Raw genomic sequence first — 19,273 nt, forward strand, 5'->3', positions numbered from 1 at the left:
TTCTTTGAGTTGCAGCCTATGATAGAAATAAAAACATTAGATTAATCTGTGAATGTAGAAAACATATAAAGAATTTTAATACTATTGCAGCTCATTTTTTTTTAAATCAGAATTTGAATCCTTTTTGCTTTGTTTGCTTAGTTTACGAGATGATTTTGTGTGGTCTCATAGTTGAAAGAAAGGTAGTGGATTCAACCTTGTGAACTTAATTTCTGCATCCTAAATAGATAAACACAGTAGACTAAATAGATAGACACAGTAGAGTGTCTTCTTCCTTTTTCTTGTCAATGAAATCGTCTAGTGTGAAAACCGTCTCTTTTAGAAGGACTGGTATCTATGCAGAAGCAGCCTTAGTGCCAGAGGACAGACTCAACGCAAACCAAACTGCAGTGACTTTCACGGACTGTTGTTAGTATTTTATTAAGCTGAAAAGCAAATAATTATCTAATAATTCTGTTTACTAGACCAAAAACTACTAGCATCCACGAAACAATGACTATAGCCTCTTTGTAGCTCAAAAACAATACTTTATAATCATTTCTTTTCAAATGAAGGACACCATATTCCTCCTTCACCTGGAGAGATGTATTTCATTTGATCACAGTGAAACAACACTCCCACTTTTCTCTGTGACAGAATGGGTAAATATTTTCCGACCTATGACCTCACTAGAAAATATAATGCCTTTGTCATTTTTATTGTGCTTTTTGCTGCACGTGGGCACATAGAGTAAATCTGAGGCTTACTGCAGAGTTGGAATAATTCTTTGTTACATCTAACTATTTGAGTTGAGTAGTTCTTATATGGCTTGTTCTACTCCACGTTGAAATCATAAGCCATTTATCTTAAATGAATTGTACGGTTTAAACCACTTTGACATAATGACTCTTCAAAACCATGCTTAAATACCAGATATTACTGTCCCCATAGATGCTACATATTTCATTTGTCTTGCATACAAATACCATTGTTCTTCTATTTTAAGTAACACTTATTGTCTTGTGTATTACACTTTGATATATTTTTCAAATTATTTCTAGTTTCCTTTAAACAAGCATATTTGTAAATTATAAGAGTCCATTGAGCAATACTATGTGCCTTTAAAATCTTAATAGATGAACGCTATCTAGCCATGTATTTTAAATGTCTAAGTATAATCTTTCGGATGCGAATCATAGTGTCTACCCAATAACAAATGTGTTTTCCCCAAGTACTCTAAAATTTTATTTATCTCTCTCCTTATTTTATTCAGCAACAAGCTACAACTTATTTTTCTCCCAGAAAATTGAATCTGTTACTGCTTAATATTCCTCCCCGTTTTTAAAATGTGGTTTATATTGGCATCAGAGCAGCAATTTACATATTTGGGGATAACAAGAATGCTTGCCAAAAAAAGATCAACATAAAATGAAATGCAGAAAAGCTGTTTTCCTTCAACAACAACTCAAAGGGAAGCTAAGAGAAGAGTTGATGAGCATCTGGCCTGAATGTGTCACTTCTTTCTTTAGGTGAAGTGTGACCAGTATTGGCCGAGCAGAGGCACTGAGACTCACGGGCTGGTCCAGGTGACGCTACTGGATACTGTGGAACTGGCCACATACTGTGTCAGGACCTTTGCACTTTATAAGGTTTGCTCTTTGTCTTTTTTTTCTCCTTCGGTGTTCCCCCCATTATTTAAAGAAACCAAAATCCCTGAAGTCTTACCTAAATCTTGGTCCCACTCTCAACAGAGAAGAAAGAAGTCATCTTTGAATTCTCAGTCAGCCCAGCCCCTTTCCTCCTGGACTAGTGTTTTATCAGTAACTGTGAAACCTATGCTCTGAGAAAGTTTCCCAGTGGAAGAACTAATTCTTCCCTTGGAATACACAAGAACACTCCTGACGCTTGCAGCCAGATGCAAAGTGATTCTCATATGAAATGCTCACCTGCCTCAGCAAATACTGATCATTTAGGGAGAGCTCAGGGCATGGGGCTCCAGATAATGTTTATTAGAAGGCTGTATTCTAAGAGGAAAGAATTGAGACAGCACGTTTTAGTGTAATTCATCCTTGCCAACTAAGGTTAGAAAGTAGCATCTGAGACTCTATTCCTTTATCACAGAATGGTTCAAGTGAGAAGAGGGAAGTGAGACAGTTCCAGTTTACTGCCTGGCCGGATCACGGGGTTCCAGAGCACCCCACACCTTTCCTAGCTTTCTTACGAAGAGTCAAAACCTGTAACCCTCCTGATGCAGGGCCAATGGTCGTGCACTGCAGGTAAGAACCATTGAGAGCATTTGCTTTATTTGCAGCCAAAAAGACCGGGAGTAGAAATAGAAGTACAATCTGTTGTCTGCTAAATGTTCTCTTGCAGCTTGTTGATACTGGGAGATGGTAAATATCTGCATTCAAGTGGCTCTTGCTAATTGAGGCCTGTACTAAGGTCAATAGAAAAGACTTGATAGAAAGGCATAATGCCTCTGGATGCAGGATGAGTCCTCCGTACCACATTCCCACCCGACCCACTGATTTCTCTTTGGTGCAAAAGTAAATAATAAACACAAAATTAAGTGTGCATGTGACCATAAACATAACAGAAAATATTAAATGTTAACATTATCATCAGGGTTAAATTTTACTTTTTTTCTAGTAAAAAGTTCTTTAAAAATATTTTACAAACTTTTTAGCAATCTTTTGTGAGCTGGATTGATACATTTCCATTACATAGGAAAAATGTGGAAGAACATAATGCTGCAGTCATCCAAGCATTCATGGAGGATGATTTAGTATAAAGACAGATGTAATTTGTCCATTATTAATATCAGTTCACATACAAAAAAATACACCATCTTAATCTTTTAAATGTATTTGATAAAAGACATGCAATTTAGAATAAATTTTATTGTGTACATTGAAATATTAAACTGTATTTCTCTTGAAATATATAATTTATACCTTTACTTAATTCTGACTATAAGTCACTATATAATCACACAGTGTCTGTATTTTAATATTCAGTTTATCTCTTCCAGATGCCTGAGCTCCGCTCAAATATCTCTAGTAATAAAGTGTTCAAGATGCCTAGTTAGACTCTCTATGTTCTCTAATGCTGAATGTATTCTGTTCGGTGACACTACATGAATCTGCTCATGTAATTCCACAATAGTTCCTTATAATCTGAGTAATTTAAATATGTCTTCTTGAACAAGGAAATCAAACTAAAGTGGAAGTTTTTAATAAATAGGCAAGAAGACTACATTTTGAACCCATTTATCATGAATTAATAAATATATTTTATAGGTACATTAATAATTATAAATTATGTCATAAATTGATAGCATCATTTAGGCTACATATTATATTGTATTATAATGAGCCCTCAGAACGGGATCATTTGGGGCATAGAGAAGAATGAAACCTGGAAAACTCACCTGCCTGTCCACCCTACGAAGGTAACTGTTGACCAATGGCCTTCAGATGTCTGAATGGAAGAGTATCTCTCCTAACAGAAGGCAGTAATAGAGCTAACTTGTGTTCCTGGCTGATATCATGTAATTCCAAAGCCCCTTCATGTATCACTTTTTAAAAAAAAAAAAAAATATATATATATATTCCTAACATTTTCACGCCGGGTTACAAGACTCATAAGTGAGAAACCGAGAGATTTGAGTTGAACAGCAGTAGCTTGCTGGAGTGCTCCACTCAAGCCCCTTTCTTCTTATCTGGTTCTAGCTCTTCCACATAAAGGAGAGGGACCTCTAAGAACTGCACATCAGTTCTTATTCTCTACATGATAATAAGACATAAAATCATTTTCATTCATTTGAATAAGTAGTTTTAGGTAGTGAAAGCCAAGTCTTAGTCTCCTGCTGTTAGTTTTAGAATATGCTCTGTGCTTTGAAGTATAAACCTTTTTATAAGTTTCGAACAGCTAATGTAGCTGGTTACATGTTATCCCCACCTAGTGCAAGTTAAACTTGCTTACAAGGATCATATGGGCAGTATCCCAAACATTTTCAGATGGATAAACAGAAAAGTTGGCCTCAAAGGAGGAATGCTGATCTTATAAGCCTTATGCCAAAAAGAAGCAGACCTCACACATATGCACCAGTGCACATAAACACACACACACACACACAAACACATACACACACACCTTCAAATAAAATCAAAGAGAGTTGTTCTTATAAAATAACAAGAACAAAAATTAGGAGAAAGCAATTATAAAGTTTCTGTTGAACCAAAGCATTATGGTTTTATGATTTGCATTGCATTTAAAATATAGCACCATCTTGGGGCTGACAAACTTACTATCCAAGCTTAGTTCAATCCCCAGAACCTATGTAAAAGTGAAAGGAGAGAATTGGTACCTCAAAGTTGTCCTCTAACCTTCAACTGCCCTTGGGGCTCATGCACCCCCACCTAAAAATATAATAGATAAATTATTTTTAAACAACAATTTTTAAATTAAAGACGTGCTTCCATTTCTGTAAGTTGGTGACATAAGAAAACAGGTGGTAAAGCTTTGAAGAAGAGTAATGACTGAGAGCAAATGGGGACAGCATGTTGTTATGAAGGTTCCATGAGCAGCAGGTTAATATCATTTCAATAAAAATGCTCGTTTAGTTAGATTGGAGTCCAGGAGAGTCAGTCTGAACCTGTCTGGAAGCACTACATTCCACACAGGAAGACATTTTCATGAATTCACCAAGGGGAAGTGTCCACCGTGATCATGTAACAAGCAGTTACAAAGTGTTCTTGGCTTTCAATATTGAACCTCACGTTTGGTTTCTCTTACTGTATGCTCAGATGTGTTTTTCTCTGCAAAAGGAGCAGTGATAACTGAGACTAACTACAACAAACCTAACAAACAGAAACAGTAAGCATGGAGGAGAATCGAAGAGAGGTCTGGGGATAGCCAAAAAATTCACATTTTATCAGTGGCTCTGCTTGTTAATGGGTAGGCCAGAAGTAAGGAGGAAAAGCCACTGAGTAAATAGAAATTAGAGCAATTTTTAGAAAATAATTATAATGCTTGAGTATTAAAAACGTTTACAAGGATGATGTTAGCAAGTCAATGATGGAAGAGGGGGGGCGGAGGGAGAGAATATGAGTATGGGAAAGCTTGGTGCCTCACAGGCAGGAAGAGGTACTGGAAATAGCTGTTCTTCAGAGGGAGTGCTGCTGTCTCTGGAGAATGGCTGCTCATTACCCACGAGTTTTGTGTTTCAAAAAATTTATTGAATTTCCCCTAGTCTCTGGATTTTATTTGTCAACTGTGTCAACACTGTTCACAGCAGTAAAGACTTTACGGGGATGGAATATAATGTCATGAAATGATTTAACGGTGTGAGACAATGTTAGATTATCACTATGTTAGTATATAAGTGTGTATGTACACACATATAAAACTCTCGGTCTGAAATTCTAAGAAGACCTGAACTACTACTGAAATGTTAATAGTCAGATGTGAACATATATCCAAATAACAGAGTACTTGTCAAATATTTTAGTGTTTTCTATAATAGTAATTTCTCTAGATTTTTTCCTCAGTAATAGAGAACATTTTAATGGTTTGAATTAGAGAATCTAACTTATAACATCAGTCTGTTTTTTTTTATTGATTTTTATTGAGCTCTACTTTTTTCTCTGCTCCCCTCCTTGCCTCTCCCCTCCTCCCTTTAATCCTCCCACCAAGGTCCCCATGCTCCCAATTTACTCAAGAGATCTTGTCTTTTTCTAATTCCCATGTAGATTAGATCTATGTAAGTCTCTCTTAGTGTCCTCATTGTTGTCTAAGTTCTCTGGGACTGATCTTATGGAAACCTGAAAGCATTTGATTCTCCAAATGATGCTGATAAGAACACATGGAACTTCACACTGGAGTTCTAAGTGCCTTTAAGATGAAGTCTTAACGTAGTAGCATCTTTGCTTTCATAACCCTGTATAAAGAAAGGTGGTTTCAGATGGTTATGTAGCATCAAAGTCATTTTTAAAACTCTAAGAATGATCTATATGTTCTATTTTCTTGTATTAAAAGACAATAAGAACCCATTTCCTTTGAGTATTTAGTCCTTGTTAGAAATGAATTTGAGATGAACCTATAATTTCATTGAAGCAGTCATAAAAGTTTAAGCCATGATACTCTTTAGTTATATATTTTGATTTCAGGAAAATAAATTTTCTTCATAGGAAATATATGTTTATTATATGAGTAAACAGGAAGAGAGATGGCATGACATCCTTGAACTTGTCTTTTGAATGAAGCAATCTTAAGAATAATAAAGCACACCTCCTGAAAGTCATGAAAATTTTTGAGATTCTCAATTCAATCCAAATTCCAGATTTAAAACTAGATAAATCTCAGGCCAGATGAACATTAATAATGTCTTAGCGACACAAAAAGGCCACTAAGGGTGATCAAGCTTAAAAGTCACATGATGGATGGCTCAATTGGTAAAGTGCTTAAAATGTAAGCCTGAAGACATGTGTTCAGTCCCCGGAATCCACGTGGATATGCTGGGCTTTGAGGCTCTGTGAGGACTCGGGAGTGCAAACCTGTAATTCCAGAGGGAAGGATGTACCAATAGAAGGATCTTTTGAGTTTTCTGATCAGCTAATCTAGCCTAATTGGTGAGCTACTGGCCATGGAGAGGCCATTCTCAAAGGAGACACATAGCCTCTTTGAGGATTACTTTGAAGTTGTCCTCTGGACTCCAAACCCACATACATATATACACCTGCATAAACATGTGCACCCAAATGTACACATATAAAAATGTACACATACTTTTTATAAAAAAAAAAATCATACATTTGGTGTTGGCAAGAATCCTAAAAGCCAATCTTCGTATTAGTTTTCAACTTTGCATATAGCAACTAAAACAAGAAACTACTTAGGTTTTCTTCACTGCATAACCCTCTGTCCCTAAAAAGAAGTGAATATTGAGGAAAATTACCTTCTCAAAATCAAACCCTTTTGCAAATATTGCATCCAAAATACCTTGTGACACAAAGAAGCTACTAGGTCTGTTAAAAACTTAAGTCAAAGACTTAAAAACATTCTTTCTGAACGCCATTCTAATTTTTCCTAGTGTTCCATTCAAATCTTTCTTCTGTGAAGAGACCATATTTTTACCAAATACGATAGTTTTGTGATGTTTACAAGCTGAAAGAATAAAATGAGGTTGTCCATAAACCAGGAAAGTTTGTTTTTGCTGGAAGCAAAGACATGTATTTTGTGATCTGCATTTTGTTTACAGTCATCTTAAATTCACAAGTAAGATATTCACCTTTGCAGGGCAAGTTCTGGACCTAGGACATTAGCCTAGTGAGACCTGCAGGCACCAGGCTTTTAGAAAACATTAGCATTTCCTTTGTTAGTCAACAAGCACAGACCCTCAGTATTTACCTATCAGCTAGGGATGTCTCCAGGCCTGAATTCCAGCAGACCTGACACCTCCCCTCCCCCTTGCCCATTTGCTATATAACAGCTTCTGAAAAATAATAAACTCAGCGGCTTGATCAGAAATACTGTCTTGCCGTCATTTCTCGTGACTCTTGCTCTTCCATTCCTCCCCGCTAGGCTTATCAGGGATCACTCATTCGCATCGCACTGGCCAGGATATGTTTTCATGTGTAAGTAAAGGAATAGGAGAAGCTAGCACAGGCTGTTAAAAATACCATCATCTCTTGATAAGAAGGTGGATGGAATATGTTAATTACACTAAGTGGAACCTGAGATCCCAGGTCCTGTTCTTAAAATATCAATAATTCTGCATAAAACCTGAGGCAGAGACAGATAGACTTTTGTGAGTTTGAGACCACCCTAGTCTCCATAGCAAACTCCAGGCCAGCCAGGGTTACCTCTCAAAAAAAAAAAAAAAGAAAGAAATCAAACAACAGCAATAAAAAAAAAAAAAAAAAAAAAAAAAAAAACTAAGTGTTTGTAGTTACTGATATTTTATAATTATTTTATCTTAGCACTAAATAAAATAATTATTGACTATTAGTAGTTTTTATTTTCAGGAACGCAAAATAGCGTTCTAAGTAATTTGTGATTTAGAAACTGTATTAGAAAATATACCTCCATCTCGATGGGCAGACCATGTAACTCTGCACAGATGTAATAATGGCTGTATTCTGTGTTAAAAGTCACCCAGTAAAGTGGATTGTTACCATACGACCATGGATCCCATCTCCAGCACTATTGACACCCTAGATCACATGACTGTTGCTGTGACAGCTTTCCTATACAGTGACAAGTATTCAACACACTCTTTGACTTTGCCCAGTAGGTGAGAGTAGGGTACCTCTCCCCAGTTATGACTGTTAAAAATGTCCTCCAGTATTGCCAAATGTCCTCTGCCAGAAAACATCACCTCCAGCTGAGAAACCACTACCATATTTAAGGTGATGAATGAATTCCCAATGCTTTCACTTACTACAAAAGTTTCATGACTGGTACTTTCTTCTAAATATTTGGGGAAGTTCTTATGAGATCTGCTTAAATAATTGCCTTCTAGCACATAGTCAGAAGACTTGACTAATTGCTCAACCATCCTCTAACACACAAACCAAGTTCTTGTCACTGAAAATAAAAAAGATCACCCTTAAGGACAAAGATGTCCCATTATTAGTAAGTTCAAAGGAGCAGACCATAGACACTTTACTGCCAAGAAAGAGTTCCAGAAATATTTTTGTACCATGGCAGAATTTCTGCAATAAATCTTCAGCCCCCCAAGGTGGCTTCCTTTAAGGGCCATGTTCTTTGTAGGTGATAAATGTAGTCTTTCTTGCCAGAACATCAGTCGCATTGCTTTGTCTTCATGCTTTGTATGACAGCCAGCATTTTGGTAATTCAAAACAGTAAGCCCCAGGAGTGTGGTATGTGGTGTATGACTTCGAGAATTCCCCCTTTTTCATTGTAAGGAAACAGCCAACAATAACAGATACGATGAATAAAGGTAAGAGAATCATACTCTCAGTCCCTACCCCAATCTCTGAGGCTCTTGAAATCTCTTCCCTTTGATTTGGGGAAAACATGTTTCTGGACAATCCACTATTTTTCAAATGACAGATTTTTACTAACAATATTTCTCCTGAAATACTTAGACACTATTCATTTATATTGTTCATACTTTCATGAAAGAGGCCAGAGTAGTTCTCTATTCCTATTCCACTTCCTCAGTATCTCTACTCCCCCTTTCAGCCCATCAAGAAAGAGTCAACAGTTAAGTCTCTTCTCAGTGCACAATGATATTCAAAGAGATCATGGTTTTTAGTGTCAAAGCATAAAGATGAGCTAGGTAGGGTTGATGAACTTGGCACGCATCAACTGAGTCTCTCCATCAGGAAGATTAGCACTAAACAACTTGCTAAGAGTCCTTTACGCTTCTGAGAGGGGATGTTAAGAATTGCGGTCATTTTGAGAAACTATGCTTTTTACTTTGCTTTTGTTTTGTTTGGGGCTGGTTTTGAGTATTGAATTATATTCTCAAAATTGGAACCATATTTTTGTTTCTTGTACAGCTATGTGCCTTAGGACTTGGCGATCTTTTTGAAATGTAAACCATTCCTATCTGTTAACCAATTCTGACCGCAGCCATCAGCTAAAGACTGGAGGCTGACAAGCCAGCAGGTCTCTCACTGATCTGCAGGCTGCTTTGTGTGGGGTATGGGATTCTGGGGTTTCTGTTCCTCTCTCCTGAGCTCCCTGTCCTTGGCAGGCAGTGGGAGGATCTGAAGTCTGGGTGGCCCTGCCTTTTGTTTTGGTAGCAAAGGCAGCAGAAAGGCAGGACCTAGAAGCTGAGGCTCCCAAAGATCCTTTGTTCTGGTGAGTTAGGCTCTGGCCAGATTCAAGCAGCAGAGAAACAGAACACAGCTGTCTGAAGGAAGCAGTTTGTGATCGAGTTGTTTCTCACCTTAAGTCCTACAGTGTTGACCTTTATCTGCTGAGCTCCCTGGGCCCCTCTCTGCACTCTGATCAATCGGAGGTAACATGACTTTCCTTCATGGTTGGATGAGGGGAGCAGAATCCTAAGCTTACTCCAAAATACAGGGTTCATTTGCTGCCATATGACAGCAGTAAGAAACAAAAATAACAACAGCAAACGCTTCAATTTAATTTGCTTCATAACTATTATCCAAATTTTTTATAGATATGTCACCTTGTGGGAAGGAAAAAAAATGTACTACTAACTCTTGTCCTCTCTCAACCCATTTGAAAAAGATTTCCTATGCACCTTGTAATTCAGAATTTTCCAGGGTTAAGGGCCTTTTTCAGATTAAAAAAAAATAGTAGTGTGATTATTCACAGTGAATCTGACATATCAATCCCCCCTTCCTGGTTTTGTGTTTTGGAAGCAAGGACTGTTTGTTGCAATTTCAGAAAAGAAAAACAAAATGAAACACAGCAAAGCTAGCAGCCTAACCATAGATGGCCAGGCAAGTCTCTGCTAGCGCACTGTGTGTACCTTCCCAGTACGTCATTATGGTCTTTTACAGTTTTTCGCAGATTAATTTGATTAGAGAGTCTCTTGACTTCTTTCTAGATGTCCTAAGAATATAGTCAGAAAATATACGTTTAATGAGAGCTGTTATGATGGGTTACACCAAGATGGTTGAAGTGTATAATTTGGGTGCATTAAAGCCAATTAGTATCACAAGGCTTCAAGACCATGACGAATGGAAAGACCGACTGATGGGTGGCCACAGGCTGAGTAGATTGGACACCTGGGTGGGTGGTCAGGACACCTGGTTGTCTGGATGGCTATGGGAGGAAACATGGGAGAAGGGTGCCAGACGGAGACGGAAAGGATGTGACAGACAGGTGCATCCTGCTTTGTAATCATCCCCAGAGCCATGATTGTGGAAACTGCTCCAGGCCATTCAAAATGACGACTATGAATGCTATCTTGGCAGCCTTGCTGTGATGTGCAGTGACTGCCTGGTGTATCTACCACTCCCCTTGGAGTGCTAACTTAGTTGTGCCATGGCTGGAGCATGAGCTTTTAGTGTCCATATGCCTGGGAGGCTCATTAGCCACAATTTCCTCATCCTAGGCTCCAGCCAAGTGCAACAGATGCTGTTGTTACCTCCTCTATTGAATAAAGTTGGGAGGGAAGAAAGACATTTGTCAATAGTATTTTTCCATTGGAACCAAAATAAGCGCTGTGTGTGTGGTATATTGTCCAATAGGAAGGCATGTGCCAAATCCTCATTTCGTGCTACACAAAAACAGATAAGAATCTGCCCTTGTATTTTTAACATTATGCAAATGACTTTTTCTTCATTTTATCGAGGATGTCTTACAGTTACAGCCATTCAAACATGCTGATTTGGATTTCTTTTAAACCTTTTGATTCTGAACATCGCATCTTCTGGGAGCCTTTTATTTCTTTCACATACTCAAACTACCTAATCTAGCTGGGCAAAAGCCGGAAGGTTTTCACTGAAATAACCAAATCTTTAACAAGTATGTTTAAACCCTTTGCCTTAATCAGTAGTATTAGCAAGGTACCCACATGCTTACGAAGTTCAGTCTCAGCACAGAATTCTGCCTGCTGAAATGAATAAAGCGACTTCAAAGTCAATAGAGACTCCTTAAAATTAAAAATAAAACGCTGGGCATGGTGAGGTACACATTTAATCCTAGCACTTGGGAGGCAGAGCGCTCTGTGAGTTTGAAGACAGACAGCCAGGGCTGTTACACGGTGAAACCCTGTTTCAAAACAACAACAAAAACCCTGAATATGTAAGTGGACTCTGTGGTAGAGACCAACAGATGATGTATTAAAGAAATAAAATTGAAAATACTTCTTTCGGGACACAGGAACTATCAGGATGAGGGGTGCCTCGTGACTACTAAACCACTGATCCTTCCTGTACCTGTCAGATTCTGAGGTGCCTGTGGCATGAATGGTTTACTCATGTCTCCTTGCCCTTCTCTCTGCATCCTTCTTGAAGGCAGCATGAGTTTGCCTTAGAGGGCTGAAGCAGAGGATCAACCTCTCCCAAACCTCCAACACAAGTTCTTTTGTCAGCTCAGGGCGTGTGTTAAACCACAGAAGAAAACGTCTTTTTATCTTCCTGTAGACTCCTGCCTGACCACTGGACATCGGGCTTAGTTATTTTTCATTCAGATGTGTACTGTTCCCACACTGTGAGAGATGTAAGAAGGCCTTGCTCTCTTTATAATTTCATTTTATTGGCTCTTTGCTTTGGTTTTGTTTTTACCATGCTACATGTTAACCTCAGGGTCTTGTGCATGGCCGGTCAGTGCTCTCAACTATCTCTGCTATTCAGCTAAACCCCCATCACTCTCTATAATTTTGACCGTTATTGTGGTCTCTCATCATAAAGAATAGGGCTAAGAGGACAAAACCCATTTATGTTCACAGGGGAGAACTTACGTTAAGATTCAACCTATCTCATACAAAAATACCAATTAGTGTGTTTTCAGATTCATAATCCTCTTCTAACCAAGTTCAGGTCGTATATCATGAACACAAGGGATATAGGCGGAACACATGGCAACCTTGATTGCTTCTGGTGTTGCCTCTGAATTTCACTCTCAGAGTCAGAGTTGTTGCATTTCAGTATGCCCAGAGTAGAACTGTATCTCCGGATATAAGCGGACTCACAGGATCAGGAACCCGAGGGGAAATCAAATGGTTCCAAGAGAAGTTCATGGACAGGAGGGAACTTCTAAATGTGAAGTAATGAAAGCTCCCAAATCTTAAAGGTATAATTTCCAGTGCCCTAGTAAAAATAACATAATCTCACAGTGTCAATGGCATGGATTTCAGGGTAAAAAATGTAATTGCATGCATAGAAAAATAAGGTATTAGGCTCCCTACACTGCATGGTCTTGTTAGGTCACTCACCTGAACTGCTCTGTCGCTTTAGGGAAATAGACAGCAGCCTAGCCATTTGCTGGCGGCATGTTCTTTACAAGAAAAACTGGATAAAATACAGTAGTTTAATTGCTTGTCTACTTTGATGATCAAGATGGTTGGGAACTTTCATTTTATGGAAGCCACGAGTAAGCAATTTTGTTTCGCTGGAAAGACAACTTCAATCTGACCTTGAATTCCTAGGTGGTCAGTTATGCTGTACATCTTACAATCTCTACTCAACTCTGATTCTAATCACTGGGCAGAGACTCTTACACAGCCTGGAGTCACAGTCATTCCTTTCATCTGAAAACCCAGAACCAATCATGTTATAAACCACAAAATTCTTTATAACCTGTGGTTAACATTTCATCCCTCTTTTGTGTGTCAGAAAATGATTGACCTGGTTTCAACCTATTTTCTCTTATGTGCTACAGCCTGAAATACACTTGTTATCTGGGTTCAATTAAACTCAAACTTATTGGTTTGTAAAGTACAATAGTAAAGCTCCCGGCTTAGCAAATCCTTTCCAGAGTTCAGTAAGAAGCTGTGCAGATGCATTCCAGCCATAAGCCGTGAGTGTGGGCACCTTCATTCTTACATTTGTATTTCCCGAAGGCTTAGAATAAACATGTATAAAAATCGGAGACGATTCTGCATGGAAATCATTTTCAGAGTAAATCTCTGTAGCATACAAATGTAGAAAGGTCTGCCAACTCCCAAGGCCTCACGTTGCCTTTTCTAAGGTCTCTACCTCCCTCAACACAGTCCGCTTCCTCAAGTAGCTTTGGAATTATCACCTCCTCAATAGGTGCAGGTAAAGCTTCACCGCTTCACAGTCTGGTCATGATACAAGAAGGTCCCATCCAATCTGAGCTACTAGTAGACCAAACTATATCCTCACTGCTGTTTCTTTCATGGCAGGGACCCTACATTCAAAGAGATGTTTTTCTAAACTTTCCTAGTTTGGACATTTTCAAGCATATTCAAAATTGAGAGACTATAAGTCCCCAAGCATGCATTACCCTGCTTCAATTATCAATTTCTTCAGTGCTTGCTAAATGGCAATTCATTTTCTGTTTTTGTAAAGAAGCTCATTACATAATTGCCATTCAGCATTTAAGATTTTAGTATCCCAAACAGTTTTATCTTGGGTGAGTGGCCCCTTCCATGGCCACATTTAGCGTAAAGCGTACACATCACTAATTTCTTTACTCCAGGTGCGGTGCTTCTAAGTTAGATATTCTATGCTTCTATAATCTGATGCTTACACTACTTTTTTAAGTTAAATTCTGAAGATATGAGTTTTAAAATAATCCCAGTGTATTGAAACCACCTCCATCTATGCAGAGTTTATACCTAAAACTGTCCTTGGCAGCATTTGGCTTGCAGACATGCAGACACTTTTTATTTTTTTTTAATTCAGCACATTTATTTTTAAATTAAATGTTAAATTTATGAGGTCAGTTGTGGCAGCTCCCACCATCCCCTCTTATCTAACATCCTATATTTTACACTACCCGGCTAAAGTGTCTACTTTTAATCTGAGCTGTATCCGGAGTGGTTTGCCTTCCAGTTTGGAAGAAAGGAAAGAAAAAATAATGCCAAATTTTCAAATCCAAACACTGACTATTTCCCAACCAATCATTAGCTTATATAATCATATAATAATTTTATACATTTTCTGACTCTTTCAAGAAGTATGAAAAAACTATGAAACAACAATAAAAATGTGAAAAAGAAGGCAAGTTGCTCAAGAAGTTATGGCAATTCATCAATATATATACACACATTAAATTCTAAGTTGTTAAAGCTGAGTAGAGGTATACAATTTCTATACTTCAATAAATGTGGGTAAAAATAGCTAATTTATTTACAGGAATTCCAGATTGGATAAAATACTGGCTTATGTTGTTAACCTCCAAAATTCTGATATATAGTCAATCATGAAACACTATTTTCCTCATGGGAAATCTTTGAGAAATGCAGGAAATGCTATCAGAGAAGAATATTCCCTGTCTACGTAATTTGATCTATGTGAGATAAGAGCAATAGGACTTAGTGTGTGTCATTTGAAAAATCAGTTAGCAACTCTTATTAACTGTGTGTGCTAAAATAATTAGCACCTATTAAAACTAAACTATGTGGAGTGCGTAACCTTGTTGTAGGACATGAATTAGTGTGGAACACCCTGAAAATAGAAGAGACTAGAACAATAGAAGTAGGAATAAAAATCATTGATCCATGTGCAAAAAGTGGGTCATGTAGAGTAACCCAACTTAAAGAAAATCACCCTTTAAAAATGTATACAGTTAACAGTAACTTCAAATACATAATTCTATATTCAAGTCATCATTTTTTAAATTTACAGGTTATAGCTTGTGGGGAGTATAAACTATAATGAGCAGATTTGGCATATTTAAATCAACCACAGGCTTAAAGGATTTGAAGAACTCAAGTTTAGAATACTACAAACTTTATCAATGTTTCTGATATTTACAGTTTTTTCACCTTCACCTAATTCACACTTCTTAGAGGGGTGACAGGGCACACATTAACAAAACCTTTCCAAATCGTTTGGCTTAGCTTTTAAAGGAACAGAATTACTTTGCTTCCTATCTATGTCTCATCCATTCATTAAATAGTTCAACTCTATAATTAAAGTATCTAGTTCATATGGAATAAGCACTTTAATACCACAAAAGAGCATGGATTCCAAGAGAGTGGCCAAGTGCCTTGAGCAGTAGGGTAGTGAGCCAAGGGCACGGAGGAAAGGGAATGATTGGGTTAGTTATTAAATTCCATAGACGAAATTCATTGAGAATACATATAGAGAGTCGTAGGCACATGGAAATGAATGAAGGGGTAAGCAAACAGTAATCACTACTTCAGCACAATCAGAACTCAACCCAAGCAGAGTATTGACCTTGAGGTTGAGAAGTTTTATTTCAGTCTTGAGCTGTTCACATTTCCTGCTTTCCTTTGTCTCCCCATCTACAGAAGCTTTCAGTCTGGCAAAGTGGGTGTTTCTTGATGTATCAGGGCCAGCAGGGCTGGTACAACACAGGTTGCTTGTTGTTCTGTAGATTATGTTGAAACCAAAATGTTGCATTTCTAATACATTTTCCCAAAGATGCTTGTCACAGGGTTCATGGTGAGAACCATTGCATGAGATCCTGTCTAAGGTCCCTCTAATACTTCAAATTTATGTTCTTTTTATCCCTTTGGGATGATAGAAACTACTAGATAAAGTGGCATATTGGTTGTATCAATGTCATTAATTTAAACAATGCAATGATCGGCTCAGCCTCTAGGTCAACTAGTTGGATATACTAAACTCTAAGTCTTCACTCTCTGGTGAAGGGAGAGTAAGAAGATGAGCATTTCCCAAAGATTAGTTGTGTGAAGAACATTTTGCAACACTGCTGTTCTAAAACAAGTTTAAGCAATGTGCTTCCCCCATGGGAGAAAGCAGAATCAAGGAAGACCAGTAGGTGGTTTGTCATCGCATGACTTGCAATAGGAAGACACGGATCATGAGTGTTAAGTCTAAGCTCTGGAAAGATAAAAGACTGTAAAGCTAACTCTCTGAGGGAAAATGCATATCATATTAGAGAGAGCTTGTCCTGCCACGTGTGTATGTAAAGTAAATGGCACCATCCTTTCAGTCTGTATCCTCACTATATTCAAACCCTTCTAACCAGTAAAAGTAAATCTTTAAGGAAAAGGAGCTGGGGAGGTGTTTCAGTTCATAAAGCACTTCTGTGGAGAGGCCCTGACTTGGATTCCCAGAAACCAGGTGAAAAGCTGTGTATGATAGAATAATGCTTGTAATTCCAGAAATGGGGAAATAGAGCCAGTTGGGTGCCTGAGGCTCTCGAGCCAATGAGCCTAGACTATCTGTAAGATTGTCATGCATGTACACATACACTTTTTTTTTTTTAAAAAAATATATAGGAGTGTTGCCTTTTTTGTGATTTTAATTTCATAGACAAAAACGGAATGCTTTCCCCTTAGTGCCATTAAAGTTATGTAATTTGAGAGTGTGTGTGACAAATACATGAATATTAGAGCAGTCCAGTCATAATCCAACACTATTCCAGGAGCCAAACCATTCAAGAATCTTAAAAAATATAGCCAAGCATGTATCGATTGAAATAACTAGTTGTCAAATAAAAAGGTTTCAGTTACTGTTTAGAAGAGAGGAGGAGCTATAGGCTATTAACCAGATTGTTGTGGGTAAACAATTCCCTTAGGATACTTTATATTTATTATGGTAGGCCTTGCAAGTGTTGAGTATGGGGTTTGTATTCTAACTAACATCGTGTCTAGTATCAATTGCAGTGTTTCGGCATTTGGCATTTGTTAAGACACACATGCAGGTATTTCCTCTGTATCTATCTGTCTGTCTGTCTGTGTGCCTGTTTGTCTATCTCCCCTTCCTTTCCCTTTCCTGTCCTTCCCTTCCCTTACTTTCCCTTCTTTTCTCTATAAAGCAACAAGTATCTCAGAATTCCCGGTATCTGAGATATATGTGTCTACAAATATATGTATATGTCCTCAGAAATATATACGCAAACACCATATAGCATCTCTGGTATTAAGGAAAAGTACATTTTCCTTGAATGGATTCCCTACTAATAGATTCATGTTTAGTTAGTTCTTCCCCTTCATCTCCAGTGGCTTAGGGAGGAAGGGAGAGAAGGAAGGAAGGGAGAGGAAAGAACAATAAAATGGACTGTTGTTTTTTCTCAAATACGGTGTTTTTACTGTTTATGTTTACAATTATTTCAGCTCATAGTTTACTCTTTAAGAGGATTCCAGTCCACTAACAAAGTCAATGTCAAGATGCCAAATTGGCCTAGACCCCATGAATAATGGTACCAAGGCATTGCATAGAGTAGCGTGAGCATTGTCAAGCTGTTCCCGCATCTCTTGGGAAGCTGCTTAAATGAGAATCGCTTTGAAGACTCATCTACAAGGAAAATGCTCACTTCCAAAACTACTGTATTCTTTCCAATAATGTTAGGGAAACTATCTCATTCCCTGCAGTGATAAAGGATGAGTAAAGGAGTTGGGGAACACCCAGGATTTCCACCCTCCGGAAAAGGACCTCTGGAGGAAAAGCCTCTGCCACATGTTAGAAAATGCCTCCCTTGTGTCAATTATGAAAGACATTTTAGATACTACATAGCATATTGTTTATGTCAGAGATGTCATTGAATTAATCTATCAATAGGATAAATGCCCTGCCGATTACTCAAATATAGTAATTTATAAGTTGTTCTAATAAAAGGACAATTTTTTCAGAAGCTGTCACTCATCATTGATATATTTTCAGTGCTTGTGAATATTTCCATGTAATTATGCTTAATTCTCCAAACTATAAGTGCTGTAATTTCCTGTGACCTGTTAAAGCTAGATGCATTACTTGATCAGAGCTCTCAATGAAGCATTTTGTGCACACATATTTAGTTAATTGGTAATTTTTTTCCTGTGTTTATATGAAATATACTCTATAAGGGAAGGAAATCAGCCTACATGCAGCTGAGACTGGTAGAGAGCAATTAGGTTCTATCAGAACAAACAGCTGTCAATAATGACTTCAGAATAAAATTACCAGCAAAGAAAAGAACCTAGACATCTGCAGGATATGTAGAAATATTTTTATACCCTATTAGCTGAAATCTGGACAAGGGTATCTCTGAATTTTCCCAGCTGTACCTGCTATTTTATTTCAAAATACTCTCAGACTAAAAGAACACTGAAACTCATTGCATACACTCAATAGCATTAAAAAAAATTGTTGGCTGCCTTTGAACAGTGTGTATTTTGATTTCATGTAATCAGCATGAAGGCTTTCTATTTCAAACTATTTTGCTGTTCCTCCCGGCCATAATATGAGACTTAAAAATAGTTCTGTTATCTTTGTTTTGTTTCTTTCCAATCTGAGTTCTATTGCTTGGCTATTTTTCTTTCTGTCTTTGGGAAAACACGTTTCACTCTCATTACACGGTGTCTGATTTGCTTGCATCTGGCATTGTTTCTGGCAAAGAAAGCTTGCAAGGTGGGCTTCTGGCTTTGGAGTTTGGTTATAAGGCCATGTACTTGCAGGCACCTGGAGATAGTAGAATAGTTGATGTTTAGACAAAAGCAATTTGTTTTTATAAAAGAAGTTTTTACAGTCTCTTATCTACTGAAATATAAAATTCACTGAAGGAAAAATTTTATAGAAATATCAAGTTGTTTTGTTCCATTTTTAACTTTTTATAATACATAAAACACACAATTATTAGTATACTGGATGCATCTGTTTGGCTGCATTTACTTAGAAAAATATCTCATATCTTTGCTGCCTGCATGCGACCATGGAGTACAGCTTCTGCATAGCTTTAGAAT

At 37.7% G+C, this 19,273-nt stretch overlaps 1 protein-coding gene across 34 annotated transcripts in view; it reads left to right on the plus strand.

The window, feature by feature from the left end:
- The window catches only part of Ptprd (protein tyrosine phosphatase receptor type D), a 2,217,081-nt gene that overhangs the window by 2,171,487 nt on the left and 26,321 nt on the right, over positions 1-19,273 (plus strand). For all 34 annotated transcript variants that reach the window (XM_057783903.1, XM_057783917.1, XM_057783909.1 and 31 more), the window contains 2 exons: positions 1,509-1,628; positions 2,101-2,255. In XM_057783903.1, the coding sequence (XP_057639886.1) occupies positions 1,509-1,628; positions 2,101-2,255 (275 nt within the window). The remainder of the gene's footprint in view (positions 1-1,508; positions 1,629-2,100; positions 2,256-19,273) is intronic.

Source organism: Chionomys nivalis, chromosome 11 (assembly GCF_950005125.1).
Source record: "Chionomys nivalis chromosome 11, mChiNiv1.1, whole genome shotgun sequence".
Lineage (NCBI taxonomy): Eukaryota > Metazoa > Chordata > Mammalia > Rodentia > Cricetidae > Chionomys > Chionomys nivalis.